At 43.6% G+C, this 20479-nt stretch overlaps 1 protein-coding gene across 1 annotated transcript; it reads left to right on the top strand.

Moving 5' to 3' along the window:
* The first annotated feature begins 9898 nt into the window (after positions 1 to 9898).
* tcf21 (transcription factor 21) lies at positions 9899 to 13293 on the top strand. Its single transcript, XM_010883091.4, has 2 exons — positions 9899 to 10545; positions 11295 to 13293. Exons 1-2 carry the CDS (start codon positions 10096 to 10098, stop codon positions 11382 to 11384), a joined length of 540 nt encoding a protein of 179 aa, XP_010881393.1. The 5' UTR covers positions 9899 to 10095; the 3' UTR covers positions 11385 to 13293.
* The last annotated feature ends 7186 nt before the right edge of the window (positions 13294 to 20479 follow it).

The following is a 20479-nucleotide window of genomic DNA, read 5'->3' as shown; positions in this document are numbered from 1 at the left end:
AGCCATAGAAAGAGAGTGTGTGTCTGTGTCTGAGTGTGTTTATAAAGGTTCAGCCTTATGAGTGTGTGTGTGTGTGCCTGTATGTGTGTCTGTGTGTGTGTCTGAGTGTGTGTGTGTGTGCCTGTATGTGTGTCTGTGTGTGTGTCTGAGTGTGTGTGTGTGTGTGTGTGTCTGTGTGTGTCTGAGTCTGTGTGTGTGTGTGTGTGTGTGTCTGAGTGTGTGTGTGTGTCTGAGTCTGTGTGTGTGTGTGTCTGTGTGTGTGTCTGAGTGTGTGTGTGTGTGTCTTACAGTATGAGTGAGACCCGGTGCAAGAACCCCCACCAGAGGATGTACAGCCGGACCCCACCCCCACCAGGTATGTCCACCCCTTCCCACAAACCAAACATCCCCCCCAGATCAGACCGGCCCCTCCAGGCTCTTCACCCCTGCAGCACGGACCTCAACATGAGCAAAACAACACTCCCCAACCTGTGACCTCGGAAGTTTGTATTAGATGATCAGCATGGCCTGCTCACACCTAATGATCCATACCTAAACAAAAAGAAAAGACAAAAGATATCACTGGACATTATGGAACACACAGCTTTTACAAAGTCTAAGGTCCTCCTTTGGCCTAAAGTGCTGAAACTCAGATTACCAACGACACTGGAAACACATTTCCAAACAGGCGTCTCACAGTTTGGTTGTAGCCCTGAATTAGATCACTTGATGTAGGGACCGGTGGTAGGATGTAGGGTGACATAGGGACCAGTCGTAGGATGTAGGGTGACGTAGGGACCAGTCGTAGGATGTAGGGTGACGTAGGGACCAGTCGTAGGATGTAGGGTGACGTAGGGACCAGTCGTAGGATGTAGGGTGACGTAGGGACCCGTCGTAGGATGTAGGGTGACGTAGGGACCAGTCGTAGGATGTAGGGTGACGTAGGGACCCGTCGTAGGATGTAGGGTGACGTAGGGACCAGTCGTAGGATGTAGGGTGACGTAGGGACCCGTCGTAGGATGTATCACACACACACATTACTATTTGAGCACCAGGTCTCTGCAGCCCCCCCACCCCACACACACATAGATTGAAGAAGGATTAAATCCTCTTTAACCCTCGCCTCTGCTTAACTGCCTGCCAGGCTAGGAGAAACACACAGGCTTGGGTTACACACACGCACACACCCAACAAAGCTAAGGTTACACACACTTGTCTGCTTCCTGATACAGGTTTGGGGGTTCCAGGGTTAAGGGGTCCCACAGGGTTTTGTTGGGGGAGGGGTCGGACTCTTCCTCTGTATTTACATCAACACCCCCCCTCCCCTGGTGCACTCACACACTCACACTCTCTCTCTCACACACACACACGCACACACTCACACACAAACACCCTTCATTTTAGATTCCAATGCCATGAGAGTATTCAGAGGTCAGTCTTCTATTTCCCCAAGACTTAACCTCTAAACCTAACCTTTAACTCTAACACTAACTCTTAACTCTTAATGCTGACTTGTGAGGACACATTTTTCTTATTTTTCAATCTTTGTCAGGACATCAGATCCCATCCTAACCTGACTTCACTTCTAACCTGGCCTCCATCCTAATCTGACTTCACTCCTAATCTGACTTCACTCCTAATCTGACTTCACTCCTAATCTGGCCTCCTTCCTAATCTGACTTCACTCCTAACCTGGCCTCCATCCTAATCTGACTTCACTCCTAACCTGGCCTCCTTCCTAATCTGACTTCACTCCTAACCTGGCCTCCTTAGTAATCTGACTTCACTCCTAACCTGGCCTCCTTCCTAATCTGACTTCACTCCTAACCTGGCCTTTTAGCCTTGCGTCAGTCCTAGCCCCTCCTCCTACACTTGCCTCCCTCCATGCCTGGCCTCCCTTCAGCGTGGAAGGGGGAGTGCAGGGCTGATGTGCCAGGGGGAAGATGGGGTTACACAGGGAAAGAGTCCTGCAAGCCTGGATGTGGAGGATGGAAGCTAGTGGGTCATGCCTAATGTCTTCCCCCAGAAAGGATGACGTTTTTCTGGGGGCGATGCAGTCATCACCTCCCTGACTATCGGTGGTTCTGAATATCTGAAAGGGAGGATCTGTAGGTTTATTGGTCTGGAATCTGGGTATACACACACATACAAACACACACCTATACACACACACATACAAACACACACATATACATACACACATACATATGCAGGGACATCAGGGACCCAGTACTATCTATTTCCTGAGGTCCGATAATGTTCTCTCTCACTCCCACTCCAGTGTGAGCTAATTACACAGAACCACTGAATGTTGTCTGAGACAGACTGCTTGGTAACAAGGCAGACAGCAGATATGATGCAGTCCAGACCCCAGATGACTGACGTCATTTAATCTGACAATGAACAGAAAACTGCATTTTTCATAGGACGTTTACCAACATGCCTGGTTTATGTTTTTGTGTCTGTGTTTTTACTATCCTGTGGAGAGGAAGTCCCCACTAGCTTAGTAAAACCTGTAGACACATTGTGGGAACATTTCACCTTGTGGGGACATTTCAGCTTGTGGGGACATTTCACCTTGTGGGGACATTTCACCTTGTGGGGACATTTCATCGACTCCATAAGGAAACAATATTTGATGTATATGTAACTCTGGTTCCCTGAAAGACACAGACATGACCTTGAGTGTTACAGCTCCTGTGGGGCGCAAAGTCATGTTGGAAGCTCCTTTAGTGAAGTTAGTACTGGAGGGGTGAACCGACAACGAGTGGGTTTGGCCAACGCGTAGGAGTTATGTAAAACCTCTAACAGCTCAAATGGAGTAGCACAGACTGACACTACTTGATGTAGCTCCATCATCTTTCATCATAAAGAATGACCAGCCTGGAACTCTTGGAGAAACATTTAAATGTTTTCAGCAGAGCTCTGTGAGGGGACACTGCAGAGCCCTGTGAGGGTAAACTGCAGAGCCCTGTGAGGGAAAACTGCAGAGCCCAGAGCCTTTGCTGTATGGCCCCTAGACTCTGGAACAGCCTACCACAGAATGTCAGTGATGCTACATCCGTGCATTCTTTTATATCTTACCTAAAAACTAATTTTTATAACATGGCTTTTATCAATCTTTTAGCATTGTGATTTTATATTTTTATAAGGCTTTTTACTTCTTTTACTTTAAAAATATATATATGTTTTTACATATACAGCTCTGGAAAAAATTAAGAGACAACTGTACCTTTTTCTTTCCTTTCCAAAAAAGTTGAACAGGAAAGTTTTGAGTGAGGAACAGAAGAGTTAAAATGAAGAGACCACTGCAAATTGAACACTTCTTTTCCTCACTCAAAACTTTCCTTTTCAATTTTTTTGGAAAGGAAAGAAAGCTGTATATTTATTTCAATGTATTTCTATTTTTATTGTGTGTAAAGCATTTTGAGTAACTGTACTAGAAAAGTGCTATACAAATAAAGTTATTGTTTACGCCCAAACCTAACATAGCCATAACACCTAAGCCAAACTGTTAATGCCTATACCTTAAAGTTACTTTTAGCAATATTTTTCTAGTGGAGACCTGAAAAAGGAACAGATTTTTTTACACTCAAATGCACAACCTAATCGTGTTCACACACATTTGAATCCACATTTGTCAGTACAGACTTAAGGATTTTAGCAACTTGGGGTCATTGACACTATACCAAACTCTTGCCAAAAATCAAGGGATCAAATCCCAAACAGCCCCTGTCCCAGTGGGCCAATAGGTCTAATTGTAGGTCACTATATAGTGTGACATTTGGGACCCAAAGCTCCTGTTTCCGGTTGTTTCTTCAAGAGGTACATTGGCTCGGGATGTTGTGTTTAGAAATTAATGTGACTCATTCCTATCTACATAAACGCACTCATAAGTCAATTATTTCCCAACTGCTCTTTACCTCTCTTTCTCTTGTTTCACTCTCTCTCTTTATTTTCCTCTTGTAAATACATCCATAATTCTCCATTATTTCACAATGGGCCTGTTATTCTCAACATGCCCCCCACTGCCCTTCCTCCCCCCTCTTGTTAATCAGTCTTTTCTGTCATCTCTCTCTTCTCTAACAGTGGGAACTAGTGAAGTGACTGTCACATCTTTAAGACACAATCCTTCTTTTTAAGACTTTGTCCAAATGAACAAGTCTCTATAGGAGGAGGCTATGAAAGGCTCTGCCACCCTATTGGTTCATTTGTCACTCCCCATTGGCTGGTTTTTCACTCCCCATTGGCTGGTTTGTCACTCCCCATTGGCTGATTTGTCACCACCCCATGGCTGATTTGTCACTCCCCATTGGCTGATTTGTCACTCCCCATTGGCGGATTTGTCACCACCCCATGGCTGATTTGTCACTCCCCATTGGCTGATTTGTCACTCCCCATTGGCTGATTTGTCATTCCCTATTGGCTGATTTGTCACTCCCCATGGCTGATTTGTCATTCCCCATTGCCTGATTTGTCACTCCCCATTGGCTGATTTGTCACTCCCCCATGGCTGATTTGTCACTCCCCATTGGCTGATTTGTCACTCCCCATTGGCTGATTTGTCACTCCCCATTGGCTGATTTGTCACTCCCCATGGCTGATTTGTCACTCCCCATTGGCTGATTTGTCACTCCCCATTGGCTGATTTGTCACTCCCCACTGGCTGATTTGTCACTCCCCATTGGCTGATTTGTCACTCCCCACTGGCTGATTTGTCACTCCCTATTGGCTCAATGCTTGAGTTTACAAGGTAATAAAGTCCTTCTGCTGATGTAATAAGTGACTCAACAGTTCTACTTGTTGAACTTCATGACAGACAGACAGGAGCAGGTGTAAGGGAGGGGGAGAGGTAACATGGGAGATTCTACTAATTAGACTGCTACAGGTCAGAGGTCAGGTGGTTGTGTGATGTCACCAGGCAGGAAGGATTCCAGATGGTCACCGTTTGGATATCTGATGCCCACACACAAAACACACACACACAACACACAAACACACACACACACACACACACAAACACACACACACAAAAACACACACACACACAAACACACACACACACACATACACAAACATACACACACACACACACATACAAGTTCATTAAACAGTCCCCTGCACACACACACACACACACACACACACACATGCACACACACACACACACACACAAACACACACACACACACACACAAAACACACACACACACAAACACACACACACACATACACAGACATACACACACACACACACACACACACACATATATACAAGTTAATTAACCAGTCCCCTGCACACACACACACACACACACACACACACATATATACAAGTTAATTAACCAGTCCCCTGCACACACACACAAATATACATGTATACACATACACACACAATCACACACACACAGACACATGCGCGCAGACATAGCCACATCTACACACACTTCTCTGTCCAGCTGTATGTTGTTGTGTATTTATGTTATTTATTTTATTTAGCTTCCAGTTTATTTATTTTGATAGTGGAAAGCAGCACTCTGAGATGTGTTACAGTCAGGGAAATCCTCAGGATGTCACTAACCCCACCTGGATTTTATTGCAGCCCTCTTAACGCTCTTAATAAAAACTAAAAAATATATGTATTTCCTAACATTTTTCTGTTAACATTTGATTTTCCTCCTCACCATGTTAGAAATGAGATGTATTTGATGACCCAGGTAAAAACAAATTTGATTATCCAGAAGATGTATGTAGCAGTGAAACAGCTCAGGTTTAGATGTACTCTCAGCCCAGCTTCCCCATTGTCCTGCCATTTACAGGAACATGGTGAAATACTTTGTCATGAAGGTCATTAGAGATCATTGTTCTTTGTCTCCCCCATCCACCTCATCCACCTCATCCAACCTCTCACATTGTCATCCATTTCTCCAAAATCACCAAAGGTGATCTTACCTTTGACCCTCCATAATTCATGCCAACATTCCGATTGCTTGTTGACTAATTGTGCCTGATAGTGTTTACACCTTGACAACTGCATAGAGAAGAGGGTTAACCATGCCGGGTTGTATTGATATTTGTAGTTAGTATTTATAAACATACGAACAGGGTTAACCAAGCTGGGTTATATTGATATTTGTAGTTAGTATTTATAAACATACGAACAGGGTTAACCAAGCTGGGTTATATTGATATTTGTAGTTAGTAGTAGTTAAGTAGTAGTAGTAGTTAGGTAATAAATGTTTTGAGAGTCTTGGTGCATTTTGGGAATAAAACTTGTAATTTTGGCCAACTCCGTTTCAGTTTTGGCTTTCATGTTAACTGTTTAAATAAATTGAGAAAAGAGAAAGACACAGAGAAAAAGAGTGTATAACAAAGTTCTAACCAACTATAGTAGGAGTGCTATTTCAGTTTGTCCCAGTGGAGGACTTTACATAGCGGGGATCATCAATCTAACCCACTCTATTATCCCTTCAGGATCTTTGATCTTCAGCCCACCCAGGAGATAGACCTCTCTTCCATCTCTCTTCTCCCTCCCTCTTTCCATCTCTCTTCTCCCTCCCTCCCTCCCATCTCTCTCTACCTCCCTCCCTCCCATCTCTCTCTCCTCCCTCACTCCCATCTCTCTCTCCTCCCTCCCTCCCTCCCATCTCTCTCTCCCTCCATCCCTCCCATCTCTCTCTCCTCCCTCACTCCCATCTCTCTCTCCTCCCTCCCATCTCTCTCTCCTCCCTCACTCCCATCTCTCTCTCCTCCCTCCTATCTCTGTCTGTTTCTCTCTCTCCACTACTCCTTCGCCCACCTTCCATTTTCCCAGTCACCTTCTTTATCACTCTGCCTGTCCTAATTGTATTTCATTTCACAGTTATTTAAGGATAAGGTCCTAGTTCCCACAGACACTGATGACCTCCCAAAGCCCTATCACTGGAAGAGGACAGGACTAAATACTGTACCAACTGAATTATAAAGAAATATCTTTCAATTACACTACGAACGTCAATACAAACACACAAATAGATTTGTTGCTGATCAGGTGCATTGATCAGACAGTAGCTTGGTTAGTTTACGTTTGATGCAGAGGAACAGACATAATGGTCAATGTTCATTATTTTTACTTTAGACGTGTAACAGAATGTTACAAATGTAGAACAATGAGAACGTTTATTCAGCTTACTCAGTTGTTAAACATTTTAGGTTTTCCCAAACTTTATGATCTTTAAAGAAAATAAAATGTGTGCATTTGTATGAAGCTTCTGGTGAAATGAGGATTGACGGATAACAATTGACATTCGACAAACCCATTACAAGATCGTATTAATGACAGGGGAAAATAACATCCACTCAAATTGGGCGTAATTTTGTGCAGTTATTTGTTTAACGTGGATCTAACAGTCTCTCTGTTGTGCAGTCTTAGTTGTGTGTACAGGGCTGTTTATGCTCTACTGGTTGTCCTTTCCGAGGCAACTGCCAATAGGGAATGGCAGCTGGAACAAATCTTGCCACTGTGATCGGCTGTGTAACACAGGATTGCATGCAGAAGAAACAGGAGCTTGTCAGTGTTTGATTTGATGTTAAGTTATTTTGTGGTTTGTGTGCAGCTCGGTTTCCACTAGACATTTTGGAATGGGTGCTCATGGCCCTTCTTTACCGGAGAGCCCAGTCTAACTGGAGGCTTCTGGTAACAGCAGGCTGTGTCCCCTGAGTCTGAGTAGAGTAGGGGTGTTTCTTAATTTTGGGTGGATCCCAGCGGTCATGTATTCCACAACTATGTGCACTCTGTTTAGGGGAAGTTTGAATCCAATTTGTTCAGTTTTTTGGTGGATTCCAGTCAGTCTGTCAAAGCATTCTGTTTTGGTTTTCAAATTATTCGGTTGAGCTTAACTCTTCATCTGTCTCTCCGACACTCCCACCCTGTCTCTCTCTGAAACCCTGCCCTCGTAACATACCAAACCACTAGTTATGCATGCACACACACATACACCAGAGTCACCAACAACAATTACAGTAATATAGTTTATCAATTATGAAGGGAAACAAAGGAGTCTATAAAATAACATTTCAAATGATTGAATGTGGTTATTTACACATTAACAGACTATTTCTGTATAACCTTTGTACAGACGAATGAACTGTCAAAAGAATAGGCTACCATTTGGTACAAATATATAATCTGTGTGTGTTTTTATAGTTTCAGATCGAGGGGTTACATGCTGGGGCTGTTTGGTTGGACAGCGGAAGACAGGGTTTAGAGGTAATAGGTCAAGCCTCTAGAGACACACCACTTCACCTCCTACACACACACACACAAACACACACATGCACATGCACACACCAACACACACACACAAGCACACGCACACGCCACGACACACACACACCATTTCAAGTGAATTAAATCCAAATATGTTTCGCAACAGGTTCTGTTTTGCTATCCAGAATTAACAATAAACCTAGACCTAAAACTAGAGAAAGCACATCAGTGGACCCGACAGTGAAGGATGCTGCCTCGAGGTTGCAGCCTGTGTGCCTGCACGTGAGTCCTATACATCACCAGGCGGGTTTACGCTCCCTTCACCCGCTCTTAGTCCACCACTTAGCTGCTACCCATAACGCCTGATGTTTTGTCTCGGCCACTCGTGGGTTTGGGGGGAATCGGTGTGGAAAGACGTCTGAGGCCAAACAGAGGCTTGTGGTTTCCGGGGATCCCCGGTATCTATTACATCCAAGGGACCGAAGGCGCCAACCTGGGCCATCTGAGACACCCCCGACACCCCCTGGCCTCGCGCTGCAATCCCATTAGGGGCAGTAGTGCTGAAAGTCGCGAGGTCCTCCCCTAATGTCGGTGGATGACAGGCTGTGTCCAACATCGGACCCTGTTTCCAGCATAGAGTACCACCGTAGACCGACGCTTGCACGTGACGGCAATCTGACGTTATCGCTGACTATAATCGTTCTGCGGTTAATTAAAATGGAATGGATTGTACACCACTGGAACCTGTGATGTGCTATAGGGAACCACTGTATGCTGTAAGAAGAAGTTTTAGAGGAAAAAAGCAGCCGTGTATTGTTCTCAATGACGTAGACCCGTCTGCTTAAAATGTAGCAATAGGCTATGTTAAACATAGTAATAATATAATGTTACATTTCCCTCATTTTATTTAATACATTATTTAAAAATATCCGAATCCTTTTTTTTTATTATATCATCAGAAATAAGAACATGACTAATGAGATACAAGCCTTTGTTGATGTTGCATGTATCGAATCCATTTGACAATTACACATTTTAAATTACGACAGTCAGAATTAGACTAGGCCTACTGGTCTACTTACAAATGCTTTGGTCTAATTCCAAATGCATTTTACATATATACATTTTGTGGATCTTGCTTTTACAACAATGCATTTGTAATTTTTCTCTGCCCCCAAAAAGGTAATTTCGTTTAATGTATTTAATTTATATATTAAATGAATCCTGTATTTCATTTGATTATTAGACTAAATATCAATACATGGACAAGGTTCACTGATATTAGTATCGGATGTTATTTAATTTTTTTATAATATGCAATAGTAGATCTAGTTCTATAATCATTGGTAAGGCATGGGTATAAAAAGCCACTTCGTTAACCTTAACCTGGTTTTCGTGCATGTTATAGCAGTTCTGCGTATTATTGGGATACAGGCTCACTAAGATTAACTAGAGTTTTAAGTATAATAGAAAGGAGATGTCCGTTATTGACAGCTATCATAAAATGAATATTATTAAAAAGACATTATTTTAATATGCAGCATCCACTTGTAAGAGTTTGCATTTAGAGCGATGTGGAAATCTTCATCCATCACTCGTGGTCCCCTCCTCCCTTCACTTGGCTCGCCTGACGGTCACGCCCCCGGTCATGGAGATAAATGGTAAGTTCGGTGAGGCGCGTGCGTAAAGTTACCTCCACATCCTCAAATCTGTCTCTCGGGTTCGTGGGGACCTTGGGTCTCGTGGAGAAGGACACACCGGCGAGGAGCTCGCTCACATCTGTCTCCAGAATTCTCAATCCGTCCGTGACGGTCCATCCCGTATCACATATGTTCTGCTGAGGCCTGTCACCTAATCGACAACTAACGATGTCAACCGGGTCGCTTAGCGACGTCGACGACGAGCTTCTGGACGGCATCCTGAAGTTCGGCTCTTCCAGTAAAGACTCCGGTACGTCGAACGAGAGCACTGGGGAGAGCTCAAACTGTGAGGGAGGTTCGAATAACGACAAAGTTGCCCCTGGGAAGAAACGGAAAACAACGTCGGGTAGAAAAACTGCCTTAAACGGCGTGGCGCATGAGGGTTGCGGTGGCGGCAAGCACGTACAGAGGAACGCGGCCAATGCACGAGAAAGGGCAAGGATGCGCGTGTTGTCCAAAGCTTTTTCCCGGCTGAAGACAACTTTACCGTGGGTCCCGCCAGACACCAAACTGTCCAAACTGGACACGCTCCGCCTGGCCTCGAGCTATATCGCCCATCTACGACAGATCCTCGCCAACGATAAATACGAGAACGGATATATTCACCCTGTCAACCTGGTGAGAAACAGCATTCAAACCAAATTAATCGATTGTATTACAAAGTTTTTGTAATGCGTGTCTACAACTTTTTACTACAGCATTTGTAAATTTACAACGAAAGCCATGCATAATTTAGCACATTGGCAATGCTGGAAAACTTTATGAGCATTGAAATAAAATACGACAAGCGATAGTCTAGCGTGTAGCTTGCTAATATACAAGTTGTTCAGAATTAAATCAACCTGTTAAAATTAGTTGAAGTTGGTTTTGTTTATGAGCGTCCCTGAATAGCCAGGGAGCCTTAATCGTTCCAAAGATCAACAACATAAGCATATATCTTTCTCTGTAAACCAAATTGTTTTTTGTCTGTTCCATATCTGGTACTCAATATCTGATGCATAATATTTACCAACAGGCAATATACTTTCACAACATGGATCATTCCAATTGAAACAGCTGCTCTGGCGGTCTTTTGGACTGTCATAAGTTGTTGTAAGCATAGGCTTTGAACAATTTGTGTTTATCTTTTGCAAAATACATTTAATTTATCAAGATATGGGTTTAAGTTATAGGCCTACTTGAAAATTGTCACTTGAAATCATCCGAATTATTTGTATAAAGTCTAAAATGGACAAGGAGGCGTGCTTTAAAGTCTTTCCGTGCGTAGAAGAAAAAAAATCATGAGGCCTATATTCTTTTAAATATTGTATTTATTTTGTTGTTGTGTAACTCTTAGTGTATTGATTATATATGCTTTCTTTATCCAGACGTGGCCATTTATGGTCGCCGGTAAACCGGAGAACGATTTGAAAGAGATGCTGAACACCACGCGGTTGTGTGGAACCACCGCCTCGTGATGTACCGGATGGGGATGGACATTACCGTTATTACCGTTAAGAGTTAACGGATGGACAATATATTTTCAGATGTGCAGAAATGCACTTCATCTCTCCTAAACCAAATGTGGAGTGGGAATAACCAGGAGTGCATGAAAACTCTCGCGCGGGTTGCTGTACAGAGAAACTGATTTTATATTTAACGTGTTCACTTGTTGTCTTTGCTGGTTCGAGGACATTTGATGTGTGTGTTTTGTACTCGTTTTTTATTCTCTTAATATGCTTTATAAAACTATGTCACAATATTATTTTCACCGCTTTGGAAGCGCACGTGAAAATATGGCCAATAGGCCTGATCGAGGAGACAGATTTTATGTAGGGCCAAATAAAATATATTCATATTATCTTATAAATGTCTTACGCGGTATTTTGGAATAATGTGAATTTAAATTCCAGGCTACAGGACACCTTGTATTGTGTATTTTATCCTCCCGCGGACCTTTGACCCCAGCTATCTTGACCAATCCCTCAAATATAACGGCGCAAAACTCAAGGAGCGACAAAAAGCACCAAGGAAATTAGATAAGCGCGTGGGTCCAGGCCAGTGTGTTTTCTTTATCTACGAACGTTAACAGTGGATACGTATTATCTTGATACGCCTGACAATGGATAAACAAACATCTGCCATCAATTCCAACAAATGATTATCTGGAAACTATACTATATAGGCTATATTTTAAAGATATATGGTTGGCTCAGGTAGAGACTTTGTGTTTAATTCCGTATAAGGTTTAAATAAGATGTTTTACAAATCCCATTTTACATCGACGTTGTTACAAATTGCGTTATATGTTGTTCACAAGGGATTCTTAATATAGATGTTGATAAATGTTTTATGTTGTAATAGGGGAGTTTTGTCGGTTGGACGATTTTAGGGTCAGCTATTTTGAAAGAGGTAGATGTGCGCTCGGTGCTTAATCCTGTTCCAGACGCCTTGTTTAATTCACACGGGTTATGACCGCACTGTTTACACACGGCAGACAGTTATTTATGCAGCTCGCCCTGGTGGGAGTGGGAGGGATGGAGAGAGGGTGAGGGAGAGAGGCCGGGACAGCCCGTGTCACTGTGCAGCTACACTTTGTACACACACACAAACACACACCTAAACTACAAACTCGTGCTCCATCGGAAGATAACTCCTGCTTGTGTTGGAGCGAGGAGAACAGAGCGGTTCGTTGTGTAATAACAAGCTCCTCCGTCCATCCATTAGAAGCCTGTTATTGTAGCGATCCTTTGGCGGGAAGAAGCTCATACAGCCCCACAGGGACTTACAGTCAACTGCGTCACAAATTGCACCCTATTCCATTAAAAGAGAACTCATTTTAACTTGGGACCAATGATTATTTTGCCATCAGAAATAGGGCGCTGTTTGGGACACAATGGACCTCGTTTAAGAGGAGGACATCCAAGAAAGACACGGCATCAGCCTTTTAATGAAATGTATTAGTAATAATGAAACGCGTAAAATGCAAAATATATTCGAAGGAATAGAATAGAAACGATCACCTTTTATTGCCAGGAGTGATGTGATTTAAATCATCTAACATTATTGAATGTTTCATGTAATATCAAATAGAAACGAATGTAATATGTTGTACAGATATGGCAGAATTGAAATAAAAAAGATAAAAGGTAGTTAATATAAATCAGTTGGAGTGTGTAGGCTTAGCAATAGTTTTATTTTGTTTCAGTACATAGGCCTACTGGATATCTAGGCCTGATTATTTAACTGCTGGACATTAACATAAATAACAATCGTATGAAAAGTTGAGGCATATCAAGTCTCACATACATATCAGTTTAAATTTATTAAAACCTTGTGTCAAGTGAGTCAAGAAATGATTTATTACGTTTTTATTAAATCATATAAAATATACAAATTGTCTCTCTAGCTCTCTCTCGCTCGTTTTCTCTCTTTTTCAAAGTTATTCCATAAAATTCCCAGATACACATTTGCGAGGAATGCAGACACACATCTATTTTTACAACTGACAACATTACTAAAGAACGAACATTACGAAACTGTCTAGGCAACTGAAGGACTAAGGTGTTGCAATATTAGGTGCCCCCGAATTGTCCTTTACCATCCCAATCCCCTGTTACAACCCGTAGAGGTACTCCCCCATCCTCTCCCCTCAACGTAACCCCTACCAAACCGTAACCCCTACCAAACCGGACCACCGGGTAGAAAATAAACTTGGCCACCTCGCGCTCAGACTGCAGCTGCAAAGCAGGGGCTGCCCGCCCTGCTCTGAGGGAGATTGAAGGAGCGGGGGAGGAGAGGAAAGGGGGTAACGGTGGGTCATTAGTGAGATAGCGAGCCTGACATTAGGGATTCCCATGCGCTGTCCGCCGGGCGGCCTGCTCTGGCTAATTGTGTTATTGAACATCTGCCAAAACGGGGTTAGAGAAAAATAGAGAAAAGGGAAAAAACGATTTTTATTTGAGACGTTCCCGAGGGAATGCTATAGACCCCTCTCTCTCACTCTATGAAGAATGATTGCGGAATTCCTATTTCTATTTACAAAGTACACAGAATATTTTTAGGTAAGTGAAATGTGTCAAATCTCTCCTCGGGTAGGTACACCCAGCCATTTAACTAATTAAACTAAATTCTTTAAACCTTTAATGTTGACATCAGTGAGTAGCATTGTGCTCTAACATTTTGAGATGTCTGGGAATTCCAGAGAGGTTTTAAAACCACTGGGTCTGATGAGACCGATCAATCCTCTCAGATGTATTCGCAAGTTCATATACCTTAGTGGTTGTTTCTAGACAGAACTTCATTTAATTCCACAAAATCCTGCTGTTTGCAACGTCTGACAACGCTCCCTGGCTGCCAAGACCAGTAATGACAAAGTGGTGCGCAACTGCTAACACACATTTCCTGAACGTGTACTACATTTACATATATACGCACTTCCCGAAACGTACAACAATTTCACAAAACCCCAAACTTCTCACACGCAAGTAAACATTATACTGTAAACATGGGCTCAATACTGTATATTATCTGTCACACAAATGAAACACAGAAGCATCATATACGATGACACTCCTGTTTTGCTTTGTAATTAAACAACACTTGACGTTGGACATTTAGCCCAAGAAAACAAGAGTGAAAAGGGTTTGGGGATTTAGTTCTAAACAGAAATGTTTATTCTCCCTGATCAACTTGTATCTGACCTGAGATGGAGATTTTCACCTACATCTCAGCCTATATTTTCTGATGATCTGTTTCTTGGCTTGGAAAAGGACACTGTCTTGAATAAAGCAACAACCAAAACTTTCACATTCTAAAACTGGTTCTATGACCAATATAAACAAAACCAGTTTGCTAAATCCCAGAAGGAAGGCCATTTTCCCTGACCCATGATCACTATTCACCTGTTTTTAAATCTCTGCTCGATTAACACTTTGTAAAAAATCTACTCAAAGCTGTCTTTGTAAGGCACCGTTATCATTGTGTGTCATGTAGAAAATACAAAACTCAAGTCATTGAAAATCAACAACCACATTTGTAGAACTGTGATTTTATGACAAACTTTCTCCTCTTGGAATAATCAGGAAAAACCTTTCAAAATCAAAAATATAATGCCTGGAAGGAGGCAAGGAGGCAAGCCAGCAGTGTGATGCTTTGGGCAATGTTCTGCTGGGAAACCTTGGGTCCTGCCATTCATGTGGATGTAACTTCAACACGTACCACCTACCTGAGCATTGTTGCAGACCATGGCAATGGTATTCGCTGATGGCATTGGCCTCTTTCAGCAGGATAATGCGCCCTGCAAAAATGGTTCAGGAATGGTTTGAGGAACACAACAACGAATTTAAGGTGTTGATTTGGCCTTCAAATTGCCCAGATCTCAATCCAATCTAGCATCTATGGGATGTGCTGGACAAACAGGTCCGATCCATGGAGGACCCACCTTACAACTTACATGACTTGAAGGATCACCGAACACCTTCAGAGGTCTAGTGGAGTCCATGCCTGGACGGGTCAGGGCTGTTTTGGTGGCAATAGTGGGAGCTACACAATATTAGGCAGGTGGTCATAATGTTATGGCTGATCAGTGTAGACAATCTGGATGGTAAGGATCTGTTGTGTTCGTTTGACCAGCAGGTGGCAGTGTTGCCATAAATTCAAAACTTTCCCAGTTTAGGCTTTCGTCTCTGGGCAGGTTGTCTTCGGAGACAGGCAGAGGCAGGTGTCATAAGTCTCTCCTCTCCTCACTCACCCCTCCTTACTATCCTCACCTCCCCTCATATTACTCCCCTCACCTCCCCTCACTTCTCATCACCTCACCTCTCTTCACTCAGCTCTCATTACCTCTCCCCAATTACTTCCCCCACTTCTCCTCACCTTCTTTCCTCTCTCTTGTCTCCCCTCTCCTCCACTCTGTTCTCCTCACTTCTCCTCAGCCCTCATATTCTCTCCTTTCTTGCACATGTGTGTGGGAGACTGTGTGTATATGTGCATAAGGGTGTGTGTATATCTGTGAGTGAGTGTGTTTGTGCATATGTTTGTAAAGTGTGTGTGTATGTGTATGTGTGTGACAGTGTCTAAATAGAGGGAGGTCCTGCCCTCCTTCATGGGCGACCTGGCAACGACCCCTAACCCTAACCCTAACCCTGTCGGAGAAATACGTCTGCAGGATCACTTTCACACCAAACACACACACACGCGCACACACACACGCACACCCGCACACACACACAAACACACACACACACGCACACACACGCACACACGCACACACATACGCGAACGCACACGCACACACACACGCACACACACACGCGCACGCACGCACACGCACACACACACACATACTCTGTCACCTCTTCAGGTCAGACTGTTTGACAAAGACTAAGTGGAACTTATGACAATATCTGGTTCAGTGCTTTTAAATGAGGAACTATAAATCTGAGGAATCTTTCTCACCTTGTGAGAATAGGCTCATGTTACATACATTGCTGGCATGTAAATATATATATAAATATACTGTATATCTGCTAATGACTCATTAATATTAATTAGCACATGCACATACTCACATGACTGCACACATGCACACAAACAATCACACACATCGACATACACATCCACACACACATCAACACACACATCCACACATTCATCAACACACAAACAAGCACACACATCCACACACATATTCACACATTCACACATATCCACACACACATCAATACATTCATCAACACACATCCACACATATCCACACTCATAACGGCTTTAGGATAACATCATAACCGCTCTAGGTAAATATCCATCACAACTCTAGGGTAACGTCCATAATGGCTTGAGGGTAACGTCCATAACAGCTCGAGGGTAACATCCATAACATCTCTGTCATAGAAGCCTGTCGCAGAACATTACACTCGGCATGCTGGGTAAGAGTGCCTGCTTTGATTCCGCTGTCCATGATTGGTTTGAACAGGGACAGCCTGTTAGGCTTGTTCAGTGTGTGTTGTTTAATTGGAGGATTTAGTGATGTGGGTGTGTCAGCAGGCCGTCTATGTGAGCAGAGAGCTAAATTATGTTTGTCCAGGTGGGGTTAATTACCTGGGTGGGGCCTGAGTTTCTGTGTTCCTCTGTGTATGTGTGAATGTGTGTGTGTGCGAGTCTTTCAGAGTGTTTTAAGACCTCAAACTAACAGTGAAACATCCACCCTGAGACACAAATTCTGTCAGACTTGAAAACATTGAAATGCCAGAAAACCAAACATACATTTTACCTAGACACCATTGAGCTAAAACAAACAAATGATTGTAATCGCTTCTGCCAAGACGTCGACACCACATGTTACTCCAACAAGGCTGTGAAGGACTTATCAGACAAGATAAGAAGTGACCATCAAAAACAACAACCAGCTTGACATGCCAGCTTGATTCTGCCTTCAAATGTTCCAATCAGTCATAGGAGATGTTGTTGTCATCTCAGGTTGTGAGGTCTGGGGTTCACTTATCAAGCAGTTACAACACGGGACAGACAGAGGCCACGATTGACACCCTGCATGCCGAGAAAATGAGTAAACCTAACACTAACTTCAAATCCTAAAAAAGCTGTTCAATTTCACATCCTCTTCAAGGAAAGTGTTTCACGGACCTTCCATGACAAAATCCTCATAGACAGACAGATGAACCAAGAGTAGAGTCTCCTAAGCCAGCTGATTTTGGGGTTCAAACCTTAACAGACCCCACAGAGACCCAGGAAGTCAACACAGTCAGAACTATCCAAATCAAGACTAAACAAAAAGACGTCTTGACACGCTGGAAACAATCATGCCAAAAAAACAAGGACATTTGACTGCTACCTTGAATACCTGAGCATGTGACTGACCCAAAGTGAAGAAAAATCTTGGCACGGACTCAGTAAGCATGGCTTTTCTATTGTGAGAGGCAGTCAGAGAGAAATAGAGAGATACAGAGAGTCAGAGGTAGAGAGACAGAGGTGGAGAGAGACAGGTGGAGAGAGAGAGGAGGTAGAGACACAGAGGTGGAGAGACAGGTGGAGAGAGAGAGGAGATAGAGACACAGTGGTGGAGGTAGAGACACAGAGGTGGAGAGACACAGAGGTGGAGGTAGAGACACAGAGGTGGAGGTAGAGACACAGAGGTGGAGAGACACAAAGGTGGAGGTAGAGACACAGGTGGAGGTAGAGTCACAGGTGGAGGTAGAGACACAGAGGTGGAGGTAGAGACACAGGTGGAGGTAGAGACACAGAGGTGGAGGTAGAGACACAGGTGGAGGTAGAGACACAGAGGTGGAGGTAGAGACACAGGTGGAGGTAGAGACACAGGTGGAGGTAGAGACACAGAGGTGGAGGTAGAGACACAGGTGGAGGTAGAGACACACAGGTGGAGGTAGAGACGTTTATGTGTGTGTATGCATGTGTTTGTGTGTGTGTGTGTGTGTGTGTGTGTGTGTGTATGCGTGTGTGTGTGTGTGTGTGTGTGTGAATGTGTGTGTGTGTGTAATCAAACCCCAGCATGCTGAAATGACTCACAGGTGCCTTTGTTTATTTGATCTCATTTAAGAGGCTGTCTCTGTCCACAGCAGAACCTGACCTACACTCCTCCAACACCCACTGGAGATCGTGACGTCCTCCCCAAACCGTGACGGAGCCGTGTAGTCAGGGGCTTCAACAACGGGACGTTTTTATCCGCGCTCCATTGAACGAGAACACCTCGGAATTCCCAACACACATGGGCTCAATTATCCCTAGAACTCACAGACCCAGGAATTCCCAAAAAGTTGAGTCGGCAATAAGGAAAATATTCATCTAATCTGAGGGTGTTCCCAACCTGGGTGTGAAGGACAGACAGGAGGTTGTAATTGGGACCAGGTTGACTAGACCTGCGGTCTAATTCACACCCTGTGTAGTGCACAAGAGCCCATATAGGGTGAATGTAGCGCACTAAACAGGGAAAAGGGTGTCATTTTGGGTTTTGCCCGAATGTCAGTGCACTTATTTTAATGGGCTATTTTGGTTAAAAGGGCTATTTTGGTTGTACGTGAACAAATGTCAGATTTTTTAGAGGTTTTCTCTTTAAACAGAATGTCCTGCCAGATGTTATAGAAAACAGATGAAGTGGTTTGGAGAAAGAAACGAGTTACTTCCACCAGAAAGAGGTATGGAGGTAAAGAGGCAGAAATAGAGAGGGGGAGAGAGAGAGAGGGGGAGAGAGAGAGAGCGTATCTCATGAACATAGGTGTTCAGACCCTTTATTCAGTACTTCGTAGAATCCTATATTTGGCCAGTTTCACACATTCTTTCTTGTGGATCCTCTCAAGCTCTGTCAGGTTGGATGGGAGCAGTGCCGACCCTAGCCCCTCCCCTAGTGGTCCGGGGCTCACTAGCAGTCAGGGTCCCCCTTGTGGTTGGAGCCCCTAAGGGGCCGCTTATGTCGCTTATGCCTAGGGTCGGGCCCAATATGGGAGCATCGGTGAACTGCGATCATCAGGTCCCACCATGTATGTTCAGTGGAGTTGAAGTCCAGGCTTTGGCTGGGACACTCAAGTACATTCACAGACTTGCCCTGAAGCCACTCCAGCATTGGCTGGCTGTGTGTTGCGGGTCATTGCTGTACTGAAAGATGAGTCTGAGGTCCTGAGCGCTCTGCAGCAAATGTTCTTCAAGAATCTCCCTGTATTTTGCTCACTTCATCCTTCCTTCAACCCTGACTAGTCCTTTAGCCCCTTCCGGTGAGAAGCATCCCCACAGCATGATGCTCCCACCACCATGCTTCGCCATAGGGATGGTATTAGCCAGGTGATAAGCAGCACCAGACATAGAACTAAAACATTTTGTTTTTAATTTTAAATAACTGTGTACCATGTTCAGATTGAGGACAAAGACGTAATGTATCAAGCATAAATTCAACAAAGAAAGAAAAAATTCTGCATACCCTTAGTTCTTAATACTGTGTGTTGCCCCCTTTAGCATCAATGACAGCGTGCAGTCTTTTGTAATATTTGTCTATGAGGCCCCGAATTCTTGCAGGTGGTATAGCTGCCCATTTGTCTGGGCAAAATGCCTCCAGGTCATGCAAAGTCTTCGGTCGTCTTGCATGAACCACACGTTTGAGATCTCCCCAGAGTGGCTTGATGATATTAAGGTCAGAATTTGGCCACTCCAAAACCTTTACCTTTTTTTGTTGTAACCATTGGAGGGTCAACTTGGCCTTGTGCTTAGGGTCATTGTCATGCTGAAAAATCCAAGAGTGTCCCACGCGCAGCTTTCCTGCAGTTATCTGCCAGTAGTTTTGTTCAAGTATCGTCGTATTGTGCTCCTTGAAACAACTACATCATATTTTTCCAGAGAAAAGCCTGTATTTCTCCTGAGGTTACCTGTGGGTTTTTCTTTGTATCCTGAACATTTCTTCTGGCAGTTTTGGCTGAAATCTTTCTTGGTCTACCTGACCTTGGCTTGGTAAAGATCCCCAAATTTTCCACTTCTTAATAAGTGATTGAACAGTACTGACTGGCATTTGCAAGGCTTTGGATATCTTTTTATATCCTTTTCCATCTTAATA

The sequence above is a fragment of the Esox lucius genome, chromosome 18 (genome assembly GCF_011004845.1).
Source record: "Esox lucius isolate fEsoLuc1 chromosome 18, fEsoLuc1.pri, whole genome shotgun sequence".
Lineage (NCBI taxonomy): Eukaryota > Metazoa > Chordata > Actinopteri > Esociformes > Esocidae > Esox > Esox lucius.
The sequence above is the reverse complement of the archived record's forward strand: the minus strand, read 5'-3'. Positions and strand labels throughout refer to the sequence as shown.